Source organism: Enhydra lutris, unplaced genomic scaffold (genome assembly GCF_002288905.1).
Source record: "Enhydra lutris kenyoni isolate GAN:26980312 unplaced genomic scaffold, ASM228890v2 scaffoldscaffold29, whole genome shotgun sequence".
NCBI lineage: Eukaryota > Metazoa > Chordata > Mammalia > Carnivora > Mustelidae > Enhydra > Enhydra lutris.
In genome coordinates, this window is record NW_019154113.1 from 15,793,129 (window position 1) to 15,816,828 (window position 23,700).

General features: G+C 50.8%; 1 protein-coding gene across 6 annotated transcripts in view; it reads right to left on the reverse strand.

The window, feature by feature from the left end:
- LOC111152589 (neurotrophic receptor tyrosine kinase 3) overlaps nucleotides 1–23,700 on the reverse strand; it is a 368,407-nt gene that overhangs the window by 73,284 nt on the left and 271,423 nt on the right. Inside the window, exons 13-14 of one of the 6 annotated variants that reach the window (XM_022511094.1) lie at nucleotides 22,993–23,127; nucleotides 21,064–21,532 (exon numbers count right to left, since the gene is read on the reverse strand). The exons of 4 other annotated variants lie outside the window; for them this stretch is intronic. In XM_022511094.1, the coding sequence (XP_022366802.1) occupies nucleotides 21,414–21,532; nucleotides 22,993–23,127 (254 nt within the window). In that variant the 3' untranslated portion in view covers nucleotides 21,064–21,413. Of the gene's footprint in view, nucleotides 1–21,063; nucleotides 21,533–22,992; nucleotides 23,128–23,700 lie in introns of those variants that run through there. One more of the 6 variants, XM_022511095.1, reaches the window with a different exon arrangement.

Here is a 23,700-nt window from a genome sequence, read left to right on the forward strand (position 1 = left end):
CCACCAACAATAGCAGTAAAAAAAGTGCCTGGCTCATAGGCGTCAAGTTCGCCCAGGTACTTAGAGACGCGTCTCTGGGTTCTGGTGTAGGAGGGGCATGTCGTCTAGAGGAAGCTGCCCAGGAAACCCTCGCTCTATCACACCACAGTGTTCCAGTTGTGCCTTGAAATTTCCAGTCCCTGGGGCACAGTGGTGGGTTTTACGGTCTCCTTAACCAAACAGCTTGGCTCGGGCCAACACCACTCAACACAACTTACGGAACCAGACTGCCTGGGGTCAAATTCAGTCCACCCCGATCATTTTGTTCTGTGACCTTGGGAAAGTTACTTAACTTTCTGATTCTTGGTTTCTTTATCATTTGGAAAAAAAAAAAAAAAAGCCTGCCTCATAGAAGTATGTTGAGTATAAATGTTTCAGTCTATGTAGAACACGTATTCAAGGACCTAAATCAGGCATCATCATTAAAGGTCAGGTATTGTCACCAGCAACCTCATCATCATCATCAAGATCTTCACCGTCTTGGTGACCACAGTCCCACAGAGGGGGGCCTTCCGACTGGTGGTACCTTCCCTGTGGGAGGCTGTGTGGTGTCACTAAGAGGTCAGGCTTGACTGGAACCCAGGCTCCACTGCCACTAGCTGTGTTACCTTTCTGAGCCTTGATCTCCTCATCTGTGAAATGGGCCAATAAGAGCACTCAGACCACAGTATTGTTGCAAGATTAAATGAGATCATATACAGAGAGCAGCCTGGAATGAAAGGGGCTCTCAGTAAATGGCAGTGGCCACATCCCTCTGTGTTAGCACAGAGGAAAGAAATGTTCACGTCTAATCATATGTAGTCACTCTGTCCTTTCAGGAGGGGTGACACACTTCATGTAAGGGACAAACCAATCTTACTGCTTCCTTTACCTCTGGGAGACCCTGAAAGAAGACAGAAACATGTTAAACTCCTACAAGTTCTCTATCCTGCTGGAGATGGACAGGAAGCAGACGGCCCACAGTTTCGCAGAGCACCTGAATTCGGCTCCTTGCTTAGCAAGGAAGAAACAATATCATTCTGGACAGTGAGGTCTTGTGACTGGATCTCCCTGGGGGGAAAACATGGGAGAGGAAAAAAGGGGAGCCTTGCAGCATGGGGGGGTGGCCTGTTGGTGGGGGAGCTGGGGGAATTTTCTGAACAGAAATATCTAAGATTCAGCATTTGCTAATTTGTGTTGCCAGCACATAATGTCAAAACTAGAGCAAAAGCCACTTCTCTACACACAAACTTCACGTGGGTGTGATGTTCTCAGCATGAAACACTTCACCGAAGGCATGTGTCACTTACTGGGGACGAAGACCCGAAGAGCAGTAGTCCATACAGATGCTGGGCAGCCGGTAAAGTCATGCAACCCAGTGAGAGCAGAGACCCTGAAGTTTTCATAAGAACCAGTTGCAGCCTCCCTGTGGCCGGACAGCCTTGGAGACACGGGGTGGAACACGTATGCATGGTGGGTCTCCAGGAGTTTCAGCTGAAGGCTGCTCCACCATCATCTGGCTTGTGAAATCATCCTCATCGTCCCAGTCCCTCCCTACGGCCTCTGCTTAGGGGGTCGAGTGGTCTTCCATACGTGGCACAGCCAAAAGAGAAATCTCACTCCTTACCCCTGCACCTGCCGTCCTCAGGGTCTTCAAGTGTATAAATGGCACTGCCATTCTCTCAGTGACACAAGCCCCTCGTCCTCCAGCTTTCCTTGATGGCCTTTTACCACTTGCCACCAACGCCCATCAGTAAATCCTGTTGGCTGTAGCCTCCAAACATGTCTTAAATCTGTCCTCATCCCTAGGAGATCCACCTTCTCCCCTCCCACCACCGCCATGATGGCCTCTCATCCGGGTAATGGGTTCCTAACTGAGTTTCCATTCTTCCCCCCACCCCTCACTCCCACTGGGACATGGCCAGCCAGCCTGGGTCATCTTCAATAAAAAGCAAAGTAGGAAGCTTCACGTCCCTCTCCTACTTCAAATCTGAGCTTAGAGTGAAAGCCAAACTTGCTTTATCATTGCTTATGGGATCTGATCCTGCCTAGCCCCTTGCCCTCATCACCAGCCCTCCTCCAGCACCCACTACCCTCTCTGCTATGCCCCCCACTTGCCTTTCCTTCTCTCCTCACATATTTCAAGGTAGGTGACACCTTAGAGCCTGGACAGCAGCCACTACCTGTCCCAGAATGCCCGCTCTGCTGCCCTTCAACGGAAAAGAGTCACTTCGATCACAGGACATTGTTTTAATTTTCATGCATAGCACAACATGACGGCCCTTGGAAAATTGTCTCACTGACTTATTTACCCATCTGCTTCTCATCGGGCCTCCCCCGTGGAAAGGCAGTGCCACCAAAGCTAAGACTCGTGTGTCTTTCCATCAGAACTGTACCACAGCAGCTCAATGCCTATTGGTTAAACAGATGAGTGACTGCCTTGGTGGGTTTTTTTTCAATCACTGTTACCTAGGCTCCTGTGACTGAAAACACTGAGCGAGGACTAGAGATCCAGGACCAGATAAACGGCTGCAGCTTCAGCAGAGCTGAATTCTGAAACCCAGGTGGCAGGGCTAGTTATGAAACCAGGGCAGCCTGCAGCAGGAGGGCAGTCACACCTCTGAGTTAACACTGAGCTGAAGACCCTGGTCGTCTGAGCAGAGATGCCATCAGCAAACTCAAGAATGTCAAAGCTACTGAAAATCAGAACCTGGGCTGCTTCATCTCTCCTGAAATCCCACTTTCTTGACCTGAAGCTCTATACCCAGGTTCAGGCTCAATCACAGCATTAATTCATGAAGCCATGGACACCAACCAATAGGGCCATTTCTTCAACTGGAAAGTCCTCAACTACCGTGTCATTGGGTGGGCTCCATGAACCTTTTCACAGGGAACAGCTAGAACCGGCAAGGTGCGGGACTCGCTGGGTTTCTAGACCCTTGTTTGTGGGGGGGCATCCTTGTATGGGGCCAGCCCACTGCCCTATTGAACTCTCAGCAAGGTGGGTGCCCAGCTTCATCCCACTAGGCAAAGGGAGGAGCAGACCCAAAATTTGGCTCTGATGCAGGCAAAGTCAGGGAAATTGAGATCAGACAAAACTCACTGTAGTGAAAACGAGTAGTGTTTGCCCCCCACCCTCCTTATGCAAGTTCATCAGTATCTGGGTCCCCTTCCCAAGAAGGCTGAGTCAGAACCTCCTTCCAGGGCGACAACAGAAAAACTCCCCCAGTGTGTAGACAAACTCTCTCTCGGATGACTGTGTTCTGTACCTCGCTACGGAAACAGAAATCCCTTCAATTGTCTCCCTTTAGTCTTACTTCCCTTGTTTTTGGCTTTCCTTCTTGCCTTAGATGGAGTCCTTTTTTTCAAGCCTTTGTCCTCAGCTTTTCTCTTCTATTTTTTGAATGTTGCCCAACTCGTATTTACCACTGTTTGGTACTGTAAGTCTCTCCTTCCCGCTGACTTCTAACCTACAGGGTAAGGTTTCCCCCATCGTCATAAAAAGCATTCTTTGACCCTACCTACCCCCCTAGAAACTTCTCGCATGCCCCCCTTCATCAGCAGACCCTTTGATGGGCCGTTTACTACTTGAGCTGACTTGACTACTCCTTTCTCAAGGCTTTGTCCTCTGACTTCCTCACGCCATGGCCCACCTATCACAGTGTCACAGGGATCTCTTGACGCCCAAATCAAAAGGCTTTTCCTTAGCCCTCACTCAACACCGGTGAGCCTCAAGTCCTTCACAGTCTGACCAAAGCTTACCTGAGTTCTCTCACCCTTGGCCATCCTGCTAAGACGACCGGGGGTGCTCACCTATCTTGTCAGACATGGGTATGATCAGGATTCTGGAATTCTGGGGAACCCAAACATAGAGCTATCTATCCCAACATCATGCACGATTCCATTGTGCCCAGCCATCTTCCTATGAAGCAGCGACCAGATTTGAAATCATCTTTGCAACTCTGATGCATAGCCCCGCCCCCTGCATTAAGTTCCAATCATTCAGTCGTCTCATTCATTAAATCACTGAACACAATTAAGGTCGTGTGTGTTTCATGGAGGTCAAAAAACCTCAGGTAGTTGCATGGATAGACTTCCAGGGAGACTGAAAGCCCTTTTGCTGGGAGATCTTCAGAAAGGAAAGGACTGAATGAATGCCTTCCTTAACAGCTTCTGAGAAATGAGCAACTATGTATCAATCGCCCACTGTGCTGAGCCCGGACACCATTGACAGATTTGCAGAATGTCAGGCTGGTGGCAGCAGGAGCCGAGTAGGGGGAGGGAGAAGTCAGAAAGGCAGGAAGCAGACCAAGTTCAGAATGGCTGTAGGGGCAGAGCCACTTCCTGGCTGGACGCTGTGACCCCCTGACTGGACCCTGCTTCCTGAGCTGGGACAGGTCTTGCCAGGGGCCTGGCTAGACAGAGTGAGCGGCATGTGACCCCTGGTGTGTCGTTGAGGGTACCTCTGCCCTCCAGCCAGGCCATCAGAAGCTAATTCCGGCTCCAATCACTGGCAACTGCCTCTTTGCAATCCCATTGCAAGGAAGTGGGCAGGGCAGTCTCACAGAGTTCCTTCCCATCCTGTGCCTCCTTGATTCCCAGCTACCCTGGCTTGCAGGAGGATGCCAGCGAGCCTCCTGTGGTGGGCCACACATGCCTGAGCAGGCATCCACGGCCGGCATCCACTGTCCCTCCCTCAGCCTGGCAGATAGAAAGGACCAGCACCCAGGGAACCTGGAATACACATGGCATCTTGGCAGCCAGCTCTGACGGACGACCAATGAACAGCTTGCCTGGGCTGTGGGAAGTGACACAAACCCTAATTGCACTTATTGGTTCAACGTCAATGCTCCTCCCCTGCCCAGCTTGTTTTTCCTACCAGATCTCCATCCTTAATACCACCCCCTTCTGCTCATACACTGCCATATATTTGTGTGACTTCTGTCTCACCCACTGAGCTGTCCATGCACCTTCCCTGTCCCCGGGACCTCACTCCAGCCCAGGAACTCAGAAGGAGGGAGGGCACATTTCTCCCCCTTGTCAGTTTCTGTCCCATGCCCACCCCCTGAAGGACGACATTAAGGGCCCTTTTAGAAAAAGAGCAGGAGGCGTGCTGGAAGCCCAACATGGGCTTTGCTGTCACCACTGAGAGCTGCAAGAAAGGAAACATGCTACCCCTTGACTAAAAACCTGCAGGTTTCGAGAAGCTCATGATCGATCTCCACCCCTTCCTACTTCCTGGTGCTTTATCCTTGGGTTTGCTCCAGGAGGCTGACTTCTCTCCAGCTTGGGCCCCTCCTCTGCCTGGTGCCCAGTCCATGGTTTGGCTGGAAATGCCTCGCTCTGAACTTGTCTGTGGCCTTAGTACAGCCGCTTTCCATCTCTGCTGTCATGTCCCACTCAATGTGTTCCTGGGAGGCCACCTGCTTAAAGGCCAGAGCAGGAGGTCAGGATACACGGGTACTGGCTTCTAACCCTCACCCTGACCTTGAGAAAGTCAAGGTGCCACGCTTGGTTAGCCATGTGTATGACATCGGAGATTAGAAGCTTCACTCAGAATCCCATTAACATTTCTGAACTGTGCAGCTCAGAATCTCCAGGCAGAATAGGGGGTAAGGCCCTGACCAAGGGAGTATTTGGGGGAAGAACATTATGGGAACATTGGCAATGTTTTGAAGTCACCTGGGAAAAAGGAATGCCCCCTGCATTCAGTGACTGTCCGTCCCGGGATGTGAAGTCACCATGGTTTAGGAGGAGGGGGCTTTTCCTATGTCGGCTCCCTGTTACAAGAAGACAGCTGTCTGTAAAGATTATCTGCTGGGTACCCGTTTGGGGAACCCCTAAACACCTGGGGGTGTCTGCAATGGGCCACAAGGCAGTGATACAGACACACGGTGCCCCTGATGGGGGCTGCCAGAGCCATTCCCGTCCCCCTCACTCAGCCTAGCTACCGAAAGTTCTGAAACACCTGGTCTGGTTTTCATAAGAATTGAATCACAAAATAGTTCAAGTTTCCAAACATAGAGGACAAAAGAAGGAAATATGGTTTATCCTTAAGGGGAAATATGATCCATCCATTAAAAATCATGCCGTGATCCTGTATTTATTGAGGTTGTAGGGACCCCCATTCTCATATATTACCATGGACAGTACACATTGGTATAACCCCGTATAGGTTATATACACAAAACAGACCAGCTAGGCAAGGGGAGTATCTGGCCCTGTATTAATATGATACTTAGAGTCACTCGTATCTCTAGTTCATGTACTTAGGTTCAAACCACAGTAGAAACATGAAAAAATATTGTGAAGAAATTAAATAAATTTGAATATACCAATACAATGGAATAGTACTTATTTCCCAAAAAAGAAGGAGAAAGTTCTCTAAGAGCTTCCAGAAACTGGCAGGGGGATACTAAAAAGTGTGGCATAGGATGTATGATATATTGCAAATATGGAGGACAAACAAGAATGTGTTTCATAGTTGCTTATATACATCTGTTCATATGTAATCGGTAAGGACACGCTCTAATGGTGGTTTCCACTGTGGTGATGGCAGTGGTAGAAAGAGCGTACAGATGACGGACAGGTGTAGGAAGGAGAATTCTCACTATCTAGATACATAAGTAGGTACTGATATACACGCATATGGACATACAGGTGTAAAATAAAACTTATACATATAAACATTATTGAGGTATTAATTACCTCGATACTGAGATACATGTATTATTTATCTCAATATTATTGACATATAGATTTATATTCATAAATCAATACATGTTATTAATGCCTCAATATGTGTGTAATAATACCCCCAATAAAGCTTATATATATATAATATAGTAAATACATATGTAAAATAAAATATATAGAAGTACATAATATACAAAATAAATACATATAGTATATTTAGGTAAAATAAAATTTGTCTATAGAGAGAGATGTCCTCTACCTCAATATTATGCATCAATACATATATTATTGTATAGCAATATATTAATACATGTTATTGATACATGTATCAATAATATTGATATAGAGGTTATCTATATATAAACTTCATTTTACATAAATATGCTATCTACATTTATTTTATATGTCATATATTTACAGATACTTTGTTTCATATATATATCTACTATATTATATATATAAACTGTATTGAGGTATTATTTGCCTCCTATAAAATTCACCCATTTTATTTTATTCTATTTTTAAAGATGTTTATCTTTTTAAGTTATCCCAATACCCAATGTAGGGTTTGAACTTACAAAACCAAGAACAAAAGTCACATGTTCCACTGACTGAGCCAACCAGGAGCCCCAAATTCACCCCCTTTAATGCACAATTCAACAATTTTTAGTTCATCTACCAAATGGCACAACTACCACCATAACCCAGCTTTAGAAAATTTTCATCACCCCGATAAGATCTCTTGGGTCCATTTACAGTCACTCTCCATCCCCAACCCAGGCTGACATAACCACTAACCTACTCTTTGTCTCTATAGATTTGCCCCTTCTAGACATTTCATACAAATGGCATCATACAAAATGGGGCCTTTTGAGTCTGGCTTCTTTCCCTTAACACAGTGTTTGTGAAGTTTGTTAATGTTGTAGCCTGTATGATGAGTATTTCCTTCCTTTTTAGTGCTGAGTAATATTCCACTGTATGTATATACCATGTTTTATTTATCTATCTGCCAAGAGAGAGGGATTTGGGTTCTTTCTACCTTTTGGATATTTTGAAAAATGCTGTTATGAATATTCGTGTACTTGCGTGTGTGTGTGTGTGTGTGTGTGTGTTTGGAACCATGTGAAATAAGCTATACAAAATTTTAATATTGCAAAATATTGTTTAAATGGCGCATGCAATCTTATAACAGAAAGGAAGTGGCACGTAGGCTGTGCGTGTGCATGCACACTGAATGATTTGATTCTGTTAAATAAATAAGTACATAAAAAAGATTAGAAGGCAGAAAGCTAAAATGTTAACAGTGTTGTCTCTGGGTGATGGGATGGTGGATAATTTATGTGTTTGTGTGCTTTTCTGTATTTCAACAAATTTTCTACTGTGAATATAAATTACTTTTGTAATCAGAAAAAAACCACAATGTTATTAGGAGGAAAAAAAATACACCCTTCTCATTCAATTTCTCCTGGGTCTTCACCTCTCAGTGATAGAATGATGCCCTCTCCATCATCCATAGTAGGGGAGGAGAGGGAGCCGCCCTTCTCCCTCTCTCCTGCACAGTGCTGGTCACAACATCCAGAAAACGGCAGATCCCCAATAAATACTAATCAATGCTGAGGGCCTCGAGATTGGTCTCCATGGTAACCTGACAAGGGCATGACACTGCACGAGCGCTGCCCCAGCATGGAGATGGCCCAGCAGGAAGAAGGCCTGCCTGGAGCAGCCCATGATTGTCAGAAGACCGTGCACCCAATGAGATCGGGCTTCCTAAGGCTCTGACAGAGGGGCATCTCTTTAAACAACACAACAGTGTGAAGTCTCAACTGATCACCCTAATTGTGGGGTTCCTTGAACTGCCATTTCTACTTACTTCCACAGCTGCAAACAGATGTCATGATTCAGTATTTTTAAGAACTACATTTGAAAACTAGGCATCCTTCCTCTCTGCGTACCCCGTGCCTAATTCCTACGTACTGCTTCGTAATGACTCACTAGTCTGCACCAGGCCTGCCCCTCACATTTGCTGGACCAGGAACCACAGAATTACTGGAAGTCGGTATCTCACACGTCTGAAGATTTGAAAGTTATAAATCAAGTTAACACACTGTGAAATGGAGTACATCTTATCCTCCTGCCCTGTTAAATATATTTTTAGAATGAGCTGGAGGGCCAGGTGAGAATTCAGGTGTTTCAGGCTCCTTGGAGTTGTGAGCTTGGACACATAGTGCCCAAGAGTTGGCCCCAGTCCACTCCCCTTCTCCTTCCCATGGCCAAGGGGGCCTTGTACACATACATGTGCACACCAGCCTGCACCACGCGACACTCACACTCCCGTCTGCCCTAAACAGCAGCCAGCCCCTTGGCCAACCCCCAGGCTTCACAGTGTACATGCCTGCAAGGCAGCCCACCCTTCAGAGGAGAGTAGACCGATGGAGAAGTCTGCATGTGGTGTGAAGGTGGGTGAAGGGTCATCTTGCTGAGAAATTCTGGGGTAGACTGGGTTTCTCTACGTCGGCACCATCGACATTTGGGGTCATATCTTTGTTTCAGGGGCTCCCAGTAGTATCTACCAATCAAAAATGTCTCCATGCATATCCCCTGGGGGACAAACCACCACTGGTTGAGAACCAATGGACTAGACTGGGAAGCTCTCGAAGGCAGGAAATAGGACTTTCAGGTCAACCTTTGAATGGCGAATCAATGAACCACCACCTCTGTTCACAATCTCAGAAACACTCTCGAAAGACCCATTTCTCCTGGGGAGGACTGTGACATCCTGGCGCCAAAGAGGTTCTCAGAACAAGCTGAGAGCAGTTCTTGATCCCTGGGGTGGACGTGATAAATCTGGGGCATGAAGGGAAAAGTGACAGGAGACAGGGGAAGAAGAGCGCCACGCACCCAGGCCTCCACAACTCCAGGGAGCTGCCAGATGTGTGCACAGAGTCCTGAGGTCCCTAAGGCATTATACTCTTCACAGTCCAATCTTCCTCTACAAAAACTGCCCAGGTCAGGAGGGTGCGGGAGGGGCCAGGGTCTTTAAACTTAAACAGACACACCTATGTGACCTGGTAGAACATTCCCAAGCCCCAGATGTTCCTTAGACAGATCCAGATGTGATACACCAGGACGGCTAGGACGCACATGATGGGACTTCTGGCCAGCAAGGTGCTGACTGTAAATTCCCTCCATCCCCACACCACCCAGTCCACTCTCTTTCACCAGCAGGATTTTGCAAACTCTCTTCGTGATGAGTCTCTTCAATCAACCACGAGGGCTGACTGCTACAGCAAGCCCGTGCTCCTTCTCCAGAGCAAGCACATGTCCACTGTTGAGCTTTCTTCATAGCGGAGGAAGTCCTTGTGTATTTCTCACAGCCCTAGAACCCCATTCCTGGGGTATCCGCATAAGGACCTGGGGTTCGGATGGCAGCCTTACCCTTGGAGCAAATTGCATGACTGGTATCATTCACTGACACCAATGCGACTCTGATTTGAGCATCTGCTTGTGCCTCAGTTTCCCTACAGCAGCATGGCTCAAAATGTGGCCCAGACATGCCCAGCGGCCCCAAGACCCTACCAGGAGAGCCATGTGTTAAAGCTATTTCCCTGGGAAGGTCTAAGGTCTACTAAGGTCTACCAAGATGGTCTTGGCATATTTTCACCCTCATTCTCTCACAGGTATGCGTGGAGTGTTTCCAGTGGCTTCCTGCCATGTGATGACATCGTCTGATGGCTAACTAGAGTGTGTGTGTGTGTGTGTGTGTGTGTGCCTAAATCTTTCTCAGTTCTGATTTCACCTGCAATAACAAAAATGGATAGAACCCACATAAACAAAAGCTCTTTGGGGTCCTCATAATTTGTAAAGGGTCCTGAGACCAGAAAGTCTGAGAACCACTGCCCCAGTGCAGCAACGCGGGTCACACTCCTACATCACTGAAAAGTGGGCAGTGGAGGAAAAATATTTGGAAGACCTTTCTGAGAAGTAGAGTAAGTCACCGAGTATAAAAATAAGCACATTTTCAGAGTTTTATAACAGGAGTGTCACTGTGACATTTTAGGTGCAAAATGTTCTCTAGGTTCTTCTAGGTGGATAAAAAAAACGTCTAGAAAAATGGCAAAAGTATTAATATTTTCAATAAAAGCAATACATGGTAAACACAATATTGCTTGTTGGGAGGCATACTGATGACCCCATTTGCACTTGGACTAGCTTCATCTCCACTTCCCCAACCTGACAAAATTGGTTCCATTCATTTGCATCCCTGAGAGTGTCTGGGGTGTGCAAGAACAATTAGAGGTACAGGGACTGAAAACACATTTGTATTATTTGTGGAGAGAGAAGGGAGAGCATCCGAAGCTTGTCATTTTTAATTTAACTGCAATTCTGAGATTATCAGTAGATTGCAATTACTCAGGCTATAGAATCAGGATGTGATTAAAAAGCAGCACTTTTTAAAAAACATCTAAACAACATCACTGTCCAAAATAAACAGATGAAAGATCTCATTCCTTTCAGCTTTAACACCAATCCTTCCATCACTTCTGATTTTCCTTTTATAAATTTCTTTCCTTCCTTTCTTCCCCGGCCCTCCCCCCCCCCCGCCACGTAACACGGATGGTATTTTCTTTCCCCTCCACTCCCACCCAGGCACGAGGTGTTCTGAACACAGGGCATCATTCGCTGGCCCAGCATACCCAGAAAAGGCATAGGACAGTTGCCTCCATTTTTCAAGTGGAATAACAGGGAGACAATGCCCACCATCTTGAAATAATATCAACGTGGCCAACTGGTGGCCAGGCCAAAACCACCATGCTTCACACCCATCCAGGAGCCGTACACAATCCGGTGGGAGTGGAAGGGAATGGGGAAGGACGTGCTGGAGATCCTTCAAGAGGAAGAGATAACTTCTGCACCAACCCTTTCTAGAAATTGCCTCCCCCCGACTCCCATGTCCAAGGACTTGAGTTTTCTTAATAAATATAATAATTGTAGTAGTAATAATAACAATAAATAACTCAAGGAGAGGTCAACAGCATGTCACCAATGAGAAAAGTTTCACCAGTCCAAGGCTGGGGCATTTAAATAAAGGAACGCGAACTACCATCTTATGCCTGGACACTTCTCTATAGCCTGCTTCCCTCTTCTGTGCTATAAATAATTCAGAGTTTTCTTTTTTCTTAAATATCACAAAACCAAGTCAGAATCTTTATGTGAAGGATTCTGCTGTGTCCCTCTCTCCCTCCTCCTCTCCCTCCCTAGCCAGCCCAGGCAACTCCCCAGAGAATGACCCCTCAAGCTTTAACATTTATTCTTTGACATTTCAGACTATTTGTTAGGCAGAGCTGCCTTCTTGAGATCAAAGTCGGAAAATCTTGCTGAGAACTCCCGCTTGGCCCTGTCCAACTGTGACAGAGAGGGTCTGTTAACCCTCAAGCATCTGCTTCCTTCCTCAGCCAGAGAAATCCACCAGCCCTCACAGGAAGTGGCACCCATCGCTTTCCTACTTCCCTCCGCTTGCCTTCAAGCCCCCCAGCATGTCAAGAGGGGGCAAAGGCGTTCTGCCCATGTGATTACACCAAGACATTCGGCAGAGAGAGATGGACCCAAGAACCAAAAGGTGTCCCCCACCACGAGACAATAGTGATTCACGGCAATGTTGCATCTGGGGCACCTGTCTAGGTGGAGACTTTGTATCTGAGGGTTAGCAAGCTCAGAAACAAATGTGGAACAAGGAAAAGTAACTTACCCCAAGCCATTCTGCTACTAGAGGTGCCGAGGCTTGGCTCCCGGTCTTCAGGGCTGTGTCCTAACACTAGCTGAGGTGTCCTTCACCAGCCTGCGAGGGTGGCCAGCTTTAGTGCTGAAGTCTTACACTCTTACGTGAGATGACTTACCATTTTCTTCGGAGATACTACACTGAAGGTTTCCTGCCCTTCACAAGAGTACCTGCCCACCGCTCTCAGAATCATGTCTGTCTCTTTGCCAAGCAGAGGGCAGAAGTAGCGACTGAGCCTGCTGGGCAAAGGTGTTGGGGTGTGCTCGTTCATTGTGATAGAAGGTCAGCAGTTGGTTAATATTCTGCTTCATTCTATTTTTTAAAAAAAAAAAGTTCTGACCACCCGATAACCCAGTGTTACCTAAAGAGTGTGTGTGTTAGTCTACAGATAGGTATTAAGTGAAGAGCATTCTGTGTTTAATTAGATTGGGAAAGTGGTGGGATAAAAAGGTTTGCTTAAAGCAGGACTTCTCAGAGCCTTTAGTATCCTAATGTGTACTGTGAATCTATAAGACTGGCTATTCCGTGCAACATTCTCCAAAGCTATTGGATGGGCTCTTAGCATCTCCTGAGACTCGAGGGAAGCATTGTCGCAACCAATGTCAACGTCAATCCCGACAACATCATTTATGTAATAACTGCAGTGAGAAGAAAAGTTTCTCTGCACGTTGAGGACTCAAATTAAGAAAGTCACATTGCAGAAACTGAAGCTTTGCCCAGAAAATGGATCAGTTCATGTGAGACAATATTTGGTCAAGCGGTTGATCCACTGGAAACACTAAGGCGGCCAAAAACGCCATCCTGAACATGCACCGTGGGGTCACTCCGGTCTTCATATGGACCAGACTGGCCATTTGGTATCAGAGGTGCTTGGGGCCATTGCCTGTTATGGTAGCAGAGTTGCCAAACCAGCAGGCATCGCGATGGAAGGATTCCATGAGTCATTCGAACAGGGACTCGGAATTTAAATTCTCCCAGGAAGGACGTTCTCAGAATGCATTCTATATTTGTGATGCCTCCTCTGCTCCCCACTGACTGTGGGAAAGAACGGAATCAAGCCCTCACTGGCCGGCGTGGCGTCTGGCTCCCTCTGAAGGGAAGGGCTTCGCTCCCAAGCTGCAGCCCCCAGATAGAGTCACGGACCCCGGCTGTGTCCTCCTGACCAGATGGAGCTCACAGAGACGGAGGCTCGTGACAAAAAGTGCTGTGAGATTTCCCCTCAGGCTCTCTGTCATGTGAGCTCTCTCTCAGAACTAACAGCAGGAGAAGGCTGACGCTTTGGTGTCCACAGAATAGGGAGGCTGGCTTCAGCCTGCCTTCTGGAGTTTTCCTTCCCCCTGAGACTATTTGAAGGAGGGCTTGGGAGCAGCACCTACGTTTGTCCCGTGGGACACAGACTTGAGGACCTAGGGACTGCTCGGCCAGCCAGTGCTGATAAAGACCACGAGTGACAGAACTCATGTAGGTCCAGAGGTCTCCTGTAGTTGGGGACCTCAACCCTCCTAACTTCAAACTCAAGGGCTCTCCACATCCTGTGTTCCCAACACCCTCAAGAACCTGGCCGTGTGAGGTAACTACCTACCCAGGCCCACGCAGCTGCTTTGAGCCACGTCAGGGATCGGGGACAGATGTCCTTCCTCTGAGAGCACCCACGACCCCTTCCCCCAGCCCCCCGCCTGCTCTTTCCCTGAGACCCCAGTTTGGGAGTCACACAGCATGACCTTTGGCCAAGGGCTGCTGCAAGCCTTGCAGAGTAAGAACGCTGTGTTGCAAAGCAACGTCGCAAGGACCAGAAGAGACCAAAAACCGGGGGGAGCTCCAGAGTAAAAGGAGGCGGCATTTCTCTGTAACAGAACTATTACCCAGGCATGTCCCCGACAACCGTGAAATCTCTTTCCCTGGGACAGGTCCCTGCCCTTCTCACGGCAGGATGAACGTGGGGACAAAGGGAGGATGCCTGCGTCTTTTTAAGGGAAACGGGCCAATCGCTCTGGCGAGGTCCCCAAAGGCAGAAGCGGGCTTTCGTGTTGCTGCCGTGGTGACAGCTCGTGGACAGCAGGAGCTGAGAGGAAAGAGGGCCACGAAGGCAAGCGGGGTGTCACTACCAGCCACCAAGGCCATCAGTGTTACTTACCAAAGTCAGGCTTGGCGGGGGGAGTTATCTGCGCTGACCTGATGCTCTGCCCTCCCCGCCCCAGACTCTGAGGAAGCCACAGACCAGGGAGCATGATCCTGGGACTCCTGCCTTGGGCAGCCTGGCTCCTCGGTCTCCGAGTTGGGGTGGGGGGGGCTGCCCTCCCTCCAAGCCCTCACACATCGCTTGACGTTGCTCAGACCGGGGTCCTGGGAGAACAGCTCAGCATCTTTGCCTCTCAGAAAAGCCAAGCTCTGTTCCTATTATGCCCTGAGCCCCCTCTCACCCCTCGCTAAGCCACAGCTCGATTCCTCTACATCCGAGAGGCCCCTCGAAGCTCCTGTTTGCAGAGGGGTGTGGGGAAAACCGCGACCCCGAGAAGCCCAGGGCTGTGCAGTGAGCTCGTGGGTCTCCTGTTCCTGAGACTTGAGGCGTGTCACCAAAGCCCTCAGCCCGGACCTCTCTACAGCTCTGGCTCCTCTCTCAGAACTGCGTAATCCTGCTTCTTCCCTCTACCCCACATAGTTCCAGACGCCTTCCCAAAGTGGGCCCACATGGACTGGGTCATGCCCCGGGCTGGAGGCCTCTGACACAGAATCGGAGCCAGCAGCATCCTCTGTGCCCTTCTGAGGTCCTCCCACCTGCTGCTTCCTCCTACAGGGCGGCCAGCGGGCCTTGTCCAAGGCCAGCCCCAATACTGCCTCCTTCTCCCCCGTTCTGTCTCCCGCCCCAGAGCACACAGAACATTCAAGCCACACCCTCCCCCGCCCCTGCAGGCCCAGCACGGTGGAGAAAGATCCAGCCTTCTGAGGCGCATACCCAGATGCCTCGTGACAGGAGGGGACGTGTCCTGATGGACGGGGCCAGAAGTGCAGAGAGGCCGTAGACCTCCTCACCATGCAGCAACTTCCCCAAGCCAGCAGGGGAGAATTAACTCCAAGGGGACCCTGGGGTCAGTCACGTCACAGAAATGTCACCCACCGAGAGGAGGAACTGGGATCGAAGTCCTGCCCAAATGGATTTCAGAATCCTGATGGCATTTTTGGACTCCCCACCACCACCACCAAAAAGTAGGCAAGGGACCTTATCTCTCACCAGCACATCTCCTTCAAGTACCTTCAGGTTCAAGCAGGGCTGCACAAGGAGTCCTACTGAGCTCTGAGAGCGATACGTCAACTCCAGGTTGAGGTTTTTTGGGGAGAGGGAAGTGCGGGGGTGCTCACAGGATTTCTAATGGCAAAGTGCAGAGCGAGAGCCACTCAAGGCCACTGGCGCCTGCAGCAGCTTTGCCCACACCAGCCCCACTGAAGATGGGGAAGGGGAGGGCATAGGAGAGCGGGGTGGGGTGCGTGGTAGGGGGCCCAGGCCTCCCAGACAATCTGGCTGCAAACCAGTCTCCTGTCCCTCCCCTGCTTCCCATGGCCCCGTCACCTCCCCCACTGTCACACTCAAGAGATCCCCTCCACCCCCGTTCCTGCCCTTCTCAGGGGAGCCCCAGAGCGGCCAGCAGCACCTCCCGTCACTTTACCTCATTTCTCTCTCCCTTCTAGAACTGCTCTGGCAGCAACACATGAGTCGGGCCAGAGCTCAGAGTCCCTGAACACAGAAAAACAAAGGCCCTCTGCCTAATCCTGTCTGGCGTAGCTCAGAAAGCGACACAGCAACAAAGCCCTCCTGCCCCGATGTGCCCGCGCCTGCCCCTGCCTTCCCAGGCCTCGAACCTTCTCCTGCCCCTCGCTGCCGTGTCCATTCGTGCCCAGGCCTGACCTGCAGGAGCCGGCCCAGCTGACCCAGGCATCCCGGGCCCGTCACTCCTGTGCGGAGGTCACACCTGCAGCTGGGAGGTGGAGGTTAGGACACGGCTTCTGGAAGCTCGGCTGCAGAAGGGAGTCCCGCACCGGAGAGAAGAGCCAGGGCTGCCCAGCAGCCAGCTTCTTGGTGTCCACAGGGAACATGCTTGGCCTCTGCTCTTTTCTTGGGTGAGAAGCGCGTGGCTGAGCTTCAACACCCCAGGAGGGCTTTCCGACGGGATTAGAAACTTCAAATGGGGGCGGGGGAGTCAGGCAAGGGGCTTCCTTCCTCCCCCCACCTTCCTGCCTGAAGCTGCTCCCACTAGCCAGGAACTGGGCAGCCTTGCCCACCCCTCGAGGATCAGGCGTGTCACCTGGCAAGGCCTCCCCAAGATCAAAGACACCACCATCGTCTGCTTGGCCATCTCGCCACCTGCAAGCTACGTGATTAATCTTGGGCCAAAGACCCACCACCCCCTCCAGTGTGCGGGGTCACGAAACACTAGCTTGGGTGAGAAATGCAAACACTGCAGACATTCTTTTCCAGGGAGTCTTTAAAAATCACCCTGTTTGGGTGCTTCCAGAGGGAGGTTCAGGAAGGCATCTCCCCATCCAGGCTAGATCGGACAGGGCGAGAGCCCCAAAAGACAAGTGTACCTCAGGAGAGCTGGGGGAAGACCACGGCTGTGCTGGTCCCAGGACTGCAGCCTTCTAGAAGTGGAAGACCTCAGGGCAGTTGGGGAGACCTCATGTGTCCCCATCTGGGACAACCGGGGGTCTTTCCTGACCTCTCTGGGTCTCAGCCTCCTCCTGGGTCAGACGTGCCTGGGGTCCAAGCCGCTCTGCCTCAGTGACCTAATAATGCGTTCCGCGGGCGGGCCCCTCTCTTGGGTGCTCTGTAACCAGTTCCAGGATCTGGCCATGTAACCCTCACGAAAGACTCCAGTCCCCTCCAGAGCACACCCCCGGGAGGCCCTACCCCTGTTTTCACCGCTGTCTCTAAGCACAGAACAGGCTTCCCCCTGTCCAGGCTCCCGAGAATAGGGTTCAGAATCAGTGTTCCTCAGTCACCCCCTCGAGAATTTAGACCCAGAGAAGCACCCGGCAAGCACCTTGCATTCACGGCCTGCGTCAGCCGTGGCCCTGGACGGCAGGACCACAGTGCCCGCTGGAGCCCAAGAAAAGCCCTGTGAAATCCCGTGGGTGAGATGCCAAACCCAGAAGGTCTTGCTGTTCCCTGAGCCTCCCTGCATGAAGCCAGGCCAAGCCAGCGCCTTCTGGGCCGAGTTCTACACTCGGGGTCGGCCCCGTGCCAGTGCTAATGACCCCAGAGGCTCTAATGTTGGGGTAAGTGCCTGGGATTTCAGAGCCCAGCAGGGCAAACGGGGTCCTGGACACTGAACCCCACTCTCCCTTCTCGGCTGGTCCTCACTCTGCCTGACAACGCTCCGTGCAGCACCAGCCACCAGGCTCCGTCTCGGCCACCAGGCCCTGTCTCCTCCACTGGGCGCCGCAGGCTTTCTCAGCTCTCCTCAGACGTCACTCACAGCATGAGGCCTGGCCTGGCACTTCACAGGCAAAACAGAAGCCACCAGAAAACCCTTCTCCCCTTTCTTGCCCCCAAACCTCTAAACCCCCATCTTGCCTCTTGCCTCCTCCTGCGTTGAAACAGCACTCACTCCCTTCCCAGGGCTGGTGCGTGCCCCTCCCCCGAGCTGGGTGCTGTCCCTCCCCTCTCTTCAGGGGCCATTTCCGTCCATCCCCTCTTCTTCCCTGCATCGGAGGCTCCATGCATTTGAACAAAGCAAAACTCAAATCTTTTACTAAAAATGAAAGCTCTTCCCATGGTCCCAAAGATCCTCCCATCCCTTGGGACACTCCAAGTCCAGCCCTGGAACCACACAGAACAGGAGAGTGCAGAACTGGGGCAAGGCCCTACCCAGGCCATTCTAGAGAAGAGGAACTTCCATTTGGAGTGAGGTTGGGGGTGGTGCGGGGGGGGAGGGGGGCTCGAACTCGATTTAAATAGGTTAAGTCAGTGAGGGTCAGGAGAAAAAGCAGCCCCTGAGACAGCCGCTCCCGTTGGACTTCCCAACCCTGCTGTCACCTGCTGAGCCAACAAGCTCCCACAAAGCCTGCTGAGGCCCGGCAAAAGTTCTAATCCTGCCCAGGACATCGTCCTTGGCCTCTGTCCTCCACTCCCGCTCTGGACACCCCACGCACAGAGTCCCCTCCTCTCCAGAGGAAGATCTTGTAAGTTACAGGCATGGCCGCTGCTCCCGCTGGGTCAGGGCCAGGGGCCCAGGGCAGACAGCCGAGCCCGGCTCACTTACATGTGCTGCTCTCAGGGGGACCCCACCTCTGCCTCCCGCTCCGGGTAGCCCACGTGAGACCTGGTGGACAGTCTGGCCCGTCTGAGCTTGTGAGCGTGCAGCTGTGTGCATGGGGCGTCCCTGAGTGATCAGCAGACTGGCCTATGAGCCCGCCCCCCATCCTCCTCTGGGCAAGGTCACATCCTCAAGATCCAGGGAAGTTATAAAACTGCTCCATCTGGGGGAGAATCCAAGTGACCTGCTGGTGCAAGGATCTCTCAGATCTACTCGCAAACCTCTTACAGATCGGCTCGGAAGAAAGCACCGTGGTAAGCCTCAGCCACTCAGACAACAGAACCGTCCCCCAGCCACCAAGGAGTCAAGGGTCTCAGTGGCCTGAGCAGCGCCTGGAGGAGTCAGGCTTGAATCTCACTTCTACCTCTTGTGCTGTGTGACCCTGGGTGAACCCTTCAACCTCTCTGTGCCTCTAAATCTTCCTCGATAAAATCTTCCTCGATAAAAAAACTTCACTAGATGGACTTGACCTACTGGGAGGAGTCTCAGCAGGAGCAACCCATGCAACAGATTGCAAACACTTCGGGAAACAAGGACGGAGCTAAGAAACTTCTTTGAGAAGAGTATCAGTAAAATGAGAGGTGGGGGTGGGGGGACAGAAATGTGGGAATTTCTGTATCTTTAATATTCTTTACAAAGTTGCCAAATAAGAGGTCTGATGCAGTCATTTCATTAGAAAATAAAGTGTTTATTAAGAAACTATACACTGAACACTCCTATAAGTCTCTGTGGAAATACAACGCCCCATTGTCATAGCACAAGGTGAGAAAATGGCAGATTCAAAGATGTTGGGATGGATGGAGCCTGGCAGGCTGGAAATGAGGTAATGATTTACAATAATTCAAAAAAACATCATCCTCAAGCTTACTCCTTAAAGCCACACTCCGGAGGAGGCCCTGGCCCAAAGGGTCAGCAGGACATGATGGGGACCAGCCTGACACGAAGCAGTAGGGGGCGGGCAGGACGGCGGGAAGCTGGCAGGGGCTAGATACACACACACCTCGAGGCCCTGGAGAAACCTGAATCCCCACACACTGCTCTGGATGCTTCGGTGTCTGGGAGGTCACCCCCGATATGGGCCAAGAACCTGGGCACAAAGAACCACCATCCCCAGGACCCAGGAAGGAGGAGCTTCAGTGGGGAGCCTGGTTCCCATGGAAATGTGCCAAAGCCAGAGAGAATCTACTGTCTTTCGCCGTGCGTCACCACCCCAAAACTTAAGTGGGTTAAAAACCACCACCGTCGTGTCCTAAGAGCTCCCCATGGGAGACCCCCGCTGCTTCATGCTCTCCACCACCAAGGGACGGCCTGTGCTGACTTCTCACCACGGAGGCACCCCAGGTGGGAGCAGCTGGGCCAAGCCCAGCATCCCCTCGGCCAACATGGCAGCAAACTGGGGCGTGGCTCAGGCCCTACAGCTGTGCCCTTCCTACCGGAGCAGGGAAGAGGCGTCCCCGTCCCTCTCCTCAGTGATCGAGCTGGAAATGGGAGAAGCAAACCCCCTCTTTGGGAGAGGGTGACCATGGAGTAAGGCATGAGTCAAAGCAAGCAAAACGAACACATATATTGACCAGAGAACAGGATAACACTTCCACTGGTGCCATGAGAGGGGCTGGAGGAGGCCCATTTTTCCTTCTCTTCCCCTTCAGTTCATCTTGGCCTTGAAATGGCGATTCCACTGGGTTCCGAAAGTTCTCAGAGTCAAGAGTAAGTGAAAGTGGGGGGTAGAGAGCCAGCCAATCCTGGGATCAGGGACTAGCAGGAAGGGCCTTGGCCCCTGACTCCCTTGGTCCCTTGTGGTCCTAGGAGGATGGCCCGTTCACGGCCAAGGCCAAGCTTGTTAGGACTGCAGATCTAGGGGCCAAGGAGTTTTCTAATATCACACTCACTGTGAGCCATTCCAGAGAGAAGAGGAAGGGAGGGGGAAAATGTATCCCCAAAAAGTATGGTTTTTTCCACCAAAAAAATTTTTTTTGTATATATATATGTGTATATATATATATATAGAAAATGATTGGTTTCCATTCTTTCCTCTGAGACCTAATCTGGTGCCAGCGCTCGGGCCTGGCTCCCCCCTCTCACCACGTGGTCTCTGCCTCCGCTTAGCCGCTCTTCCCCACTGGAGGCTGCAGGGCGACGAGGTCGCTAAGAGGACGGCCTGGGATCCCAGGGAGAGACGGGGAGACCCCACGCTTCCAAGCAGGGTAAGTGAGGCCGGAGCACGGCTGGACTTCGTCAGACTTTCTCGTGGTGGTTAGGTGGTTTTGGTAAAGCAAGAGAATGGCTAGTGTGTTTTTTTTTTTTAAAAGATGGTTCTTGGTGCACAGGTTTTTAACTCTCTTTATTGGCTCTAAAGATGGCGACAGGAGCTGCCTCGGAGGCCAGGGGAGAAAGGAGCACAGTGATGACTGAGGGACAGGGCAGCCCTGCCAGTGGCGGACGGGGGACGACACCCGTCTCGGTGGCGTGAAAGGGACGCAGGGGCACCGGTGGCTCATGCAGTTTCTACTTAGTTCCCCGGATCCAAAGAGAACAGCGCCTAGAGCTTCCCACCTCTCAGAGGGCCCAGCCTACCCAGGTGACATCAAAACAGGGAGGCTTAAAAGGAGTTTTTAAAAGCCATGACGTCCTTTGCTGAAATAAACACTGACATCCTCAACATAGAGGCCATGGTTAAGAGGCTTGGAATGTCCGGGAAGGCTTATTGGATTCAACATAATTTCTCTGAAACCTATAAAAAACAAAAACAAAAAAACAGAAAAACAGAAAAAAGCAAAATAAAGCAAAAACCAAAATCCCCTCCCCCAAAGAAGATCAAAACTAGGAGGGGGAGACAGAGAGGGAGCTTGAAGGGAGGGGGGCGGGCAGGAGGGCGGGAGATACGGGTACAGATCTATATTGGAAATGGCCAAATGAATTGTCAGCAGAAGGGAAGGCCAGGAGGAGGGGATTAACTTAAAATCAAGCATGGGCAGAGACACTGGAAACACTCCATTTTGCTGTGGCCATGGCTTGTCACGGAAGAGCGGGAATGGCCTCATCTAGTTGGGGGAGCCCCTGATGAGAGGATAGGCAGATGGGGAAGGGGCATAACCCCTGCGGTCATTGGCGGGGCAGAGAGTGGGAGGGGTGCATTCTCGGAACTTGTGTTGTTAAGGGAAAGTAGAGGGCCGCTTCTAATCCCGGGAGCCAGAATCCTACAGGCTACCCTGACCACACCCGGGGGGCCGGAGCACTATTCTCCCAAGCCTGCCAGCTCTCTCTTATTGGCTTTTGGTTTCGTTCACCAGCTCAGTGGACAGTTTAGGAAATCGCAGCTGCCCTTCTGGCTGTATCCTAATGCCAAGTCTAACAAGGGACAGAAATGGTCTGGAGCAATAAATTGGTAGCCACGTGCGTGGCAGCCCGGCTTCCATCCAGCCACACTGCCATGGACTGAACTGGGACGGCCAGCGTGTCCAGAGATGCGGGTGTTCCTGATTGAATCTCCAGACGGAGGTATCTCACCCCCGGATTTTAATAATGTCTGTAAAATAATGTCTGTACAGCGTGTATGTGTGTGTGTGTTTGCATGTGTGCACGTGCAGACAAGACAGGAGCAAGCCTATCCCTTCAGGAGAGCTACGTGCAGGCATCTGAAGGGCACATGGGTAGCTGGATGTTGGGGACACGACGGGAAGGGACCTAGTTGGTTGCACTGAGACTCTCCCCTCCTCCTTTCCAGATCAAAACACAGCTGAGTCACGTGGGCGTTGGGAGGCCTCCATCTGCAGGGAGCGGGGTCAGGTCTCTGAGGACAGGGAAGCTTCCTTGTCTCTGGCATCACATTTAGAGAGAGGTTTCGGCTTCAGGATGAGAAGCAGTGCTAACCCGGGATGAGGGCTGCCTTGGGTCTGAGGTGAAGGGAGGGCAGGCTGCTGGTCTGGGCAGCCTGCCCAGGAGGTGCGTGACGCCACTGTTCCCATCTGGGCCACGGTCTCTCTCTTGCTACTCCCACATCCCTCACCTTGGCCCTATGACATAGCTTCCCTGACCTAAGGGGCTTTAGAAGCAATCACAGGGGGGCACCTAGTCATCCCCTAGTGCTCGGGGACATACGGAGACTCCATGAGGTCTTAAAAACCTTAAGAATCAAAATTGGTTGGGGGACGGGCTGTCCTGCATACAAAGACGTCAAAGGAGGTAACTCACCATGTGACCTTGGGTAAGACACTTCCCCACTCTGGACCTCAGGTTCCTCATATATATAGTGAGTTGATGAGACTAGATGATCTCTATTGTCCTTCAAGTTTAATATCCCATGATTGTCTATGTTTGAAAAGACCCCTGGCAGAAGAGGCAGACATGGGGGGGGAATTAATGGTCAGTATTGAGCCCCAGGTGCAAAAACATGGGGAAGTAGTTTTCGTGGGCGCAGTGCCCGAAACGGAAGCCCAGGTATCCCTGCTCCTGTAGCCCACACTACTCTACCTGTAGGGGCACTTGCTTTATTTTATGCATGAAATCTAGATAACACTGTCCTCTGAGCATCACACAGTAGCCTTCAAGAACTGTAACCGGGGAGTCAGGGAAGATCTGCCATCACCGTGAACTCTGTCCAACCCTTTCCCTGACATGCTTGCCCCCCAACCCCCTTCTTGGGCCAGAGCACCCTGAACATGTGCCCAACCCTGCTATTCTGGACGCCATTCTCAGGACCAGAAGGATGATTCTTATCACTTGGGTGATGACCCTGCCAGTCCCAAGACCCTCTTTCTGGCCCCTTCTCTCTCCCATAAAAAATTCAGCTCATCTCCAAGAGGAAAACAGTTTGATAAGGGCCAATGAGGAGGAGACGGGGCAGGGGTTGATGAGTTTGGTGCCTTAAAATCTTTCTTGCCTTAATTAGGGCATAAACAG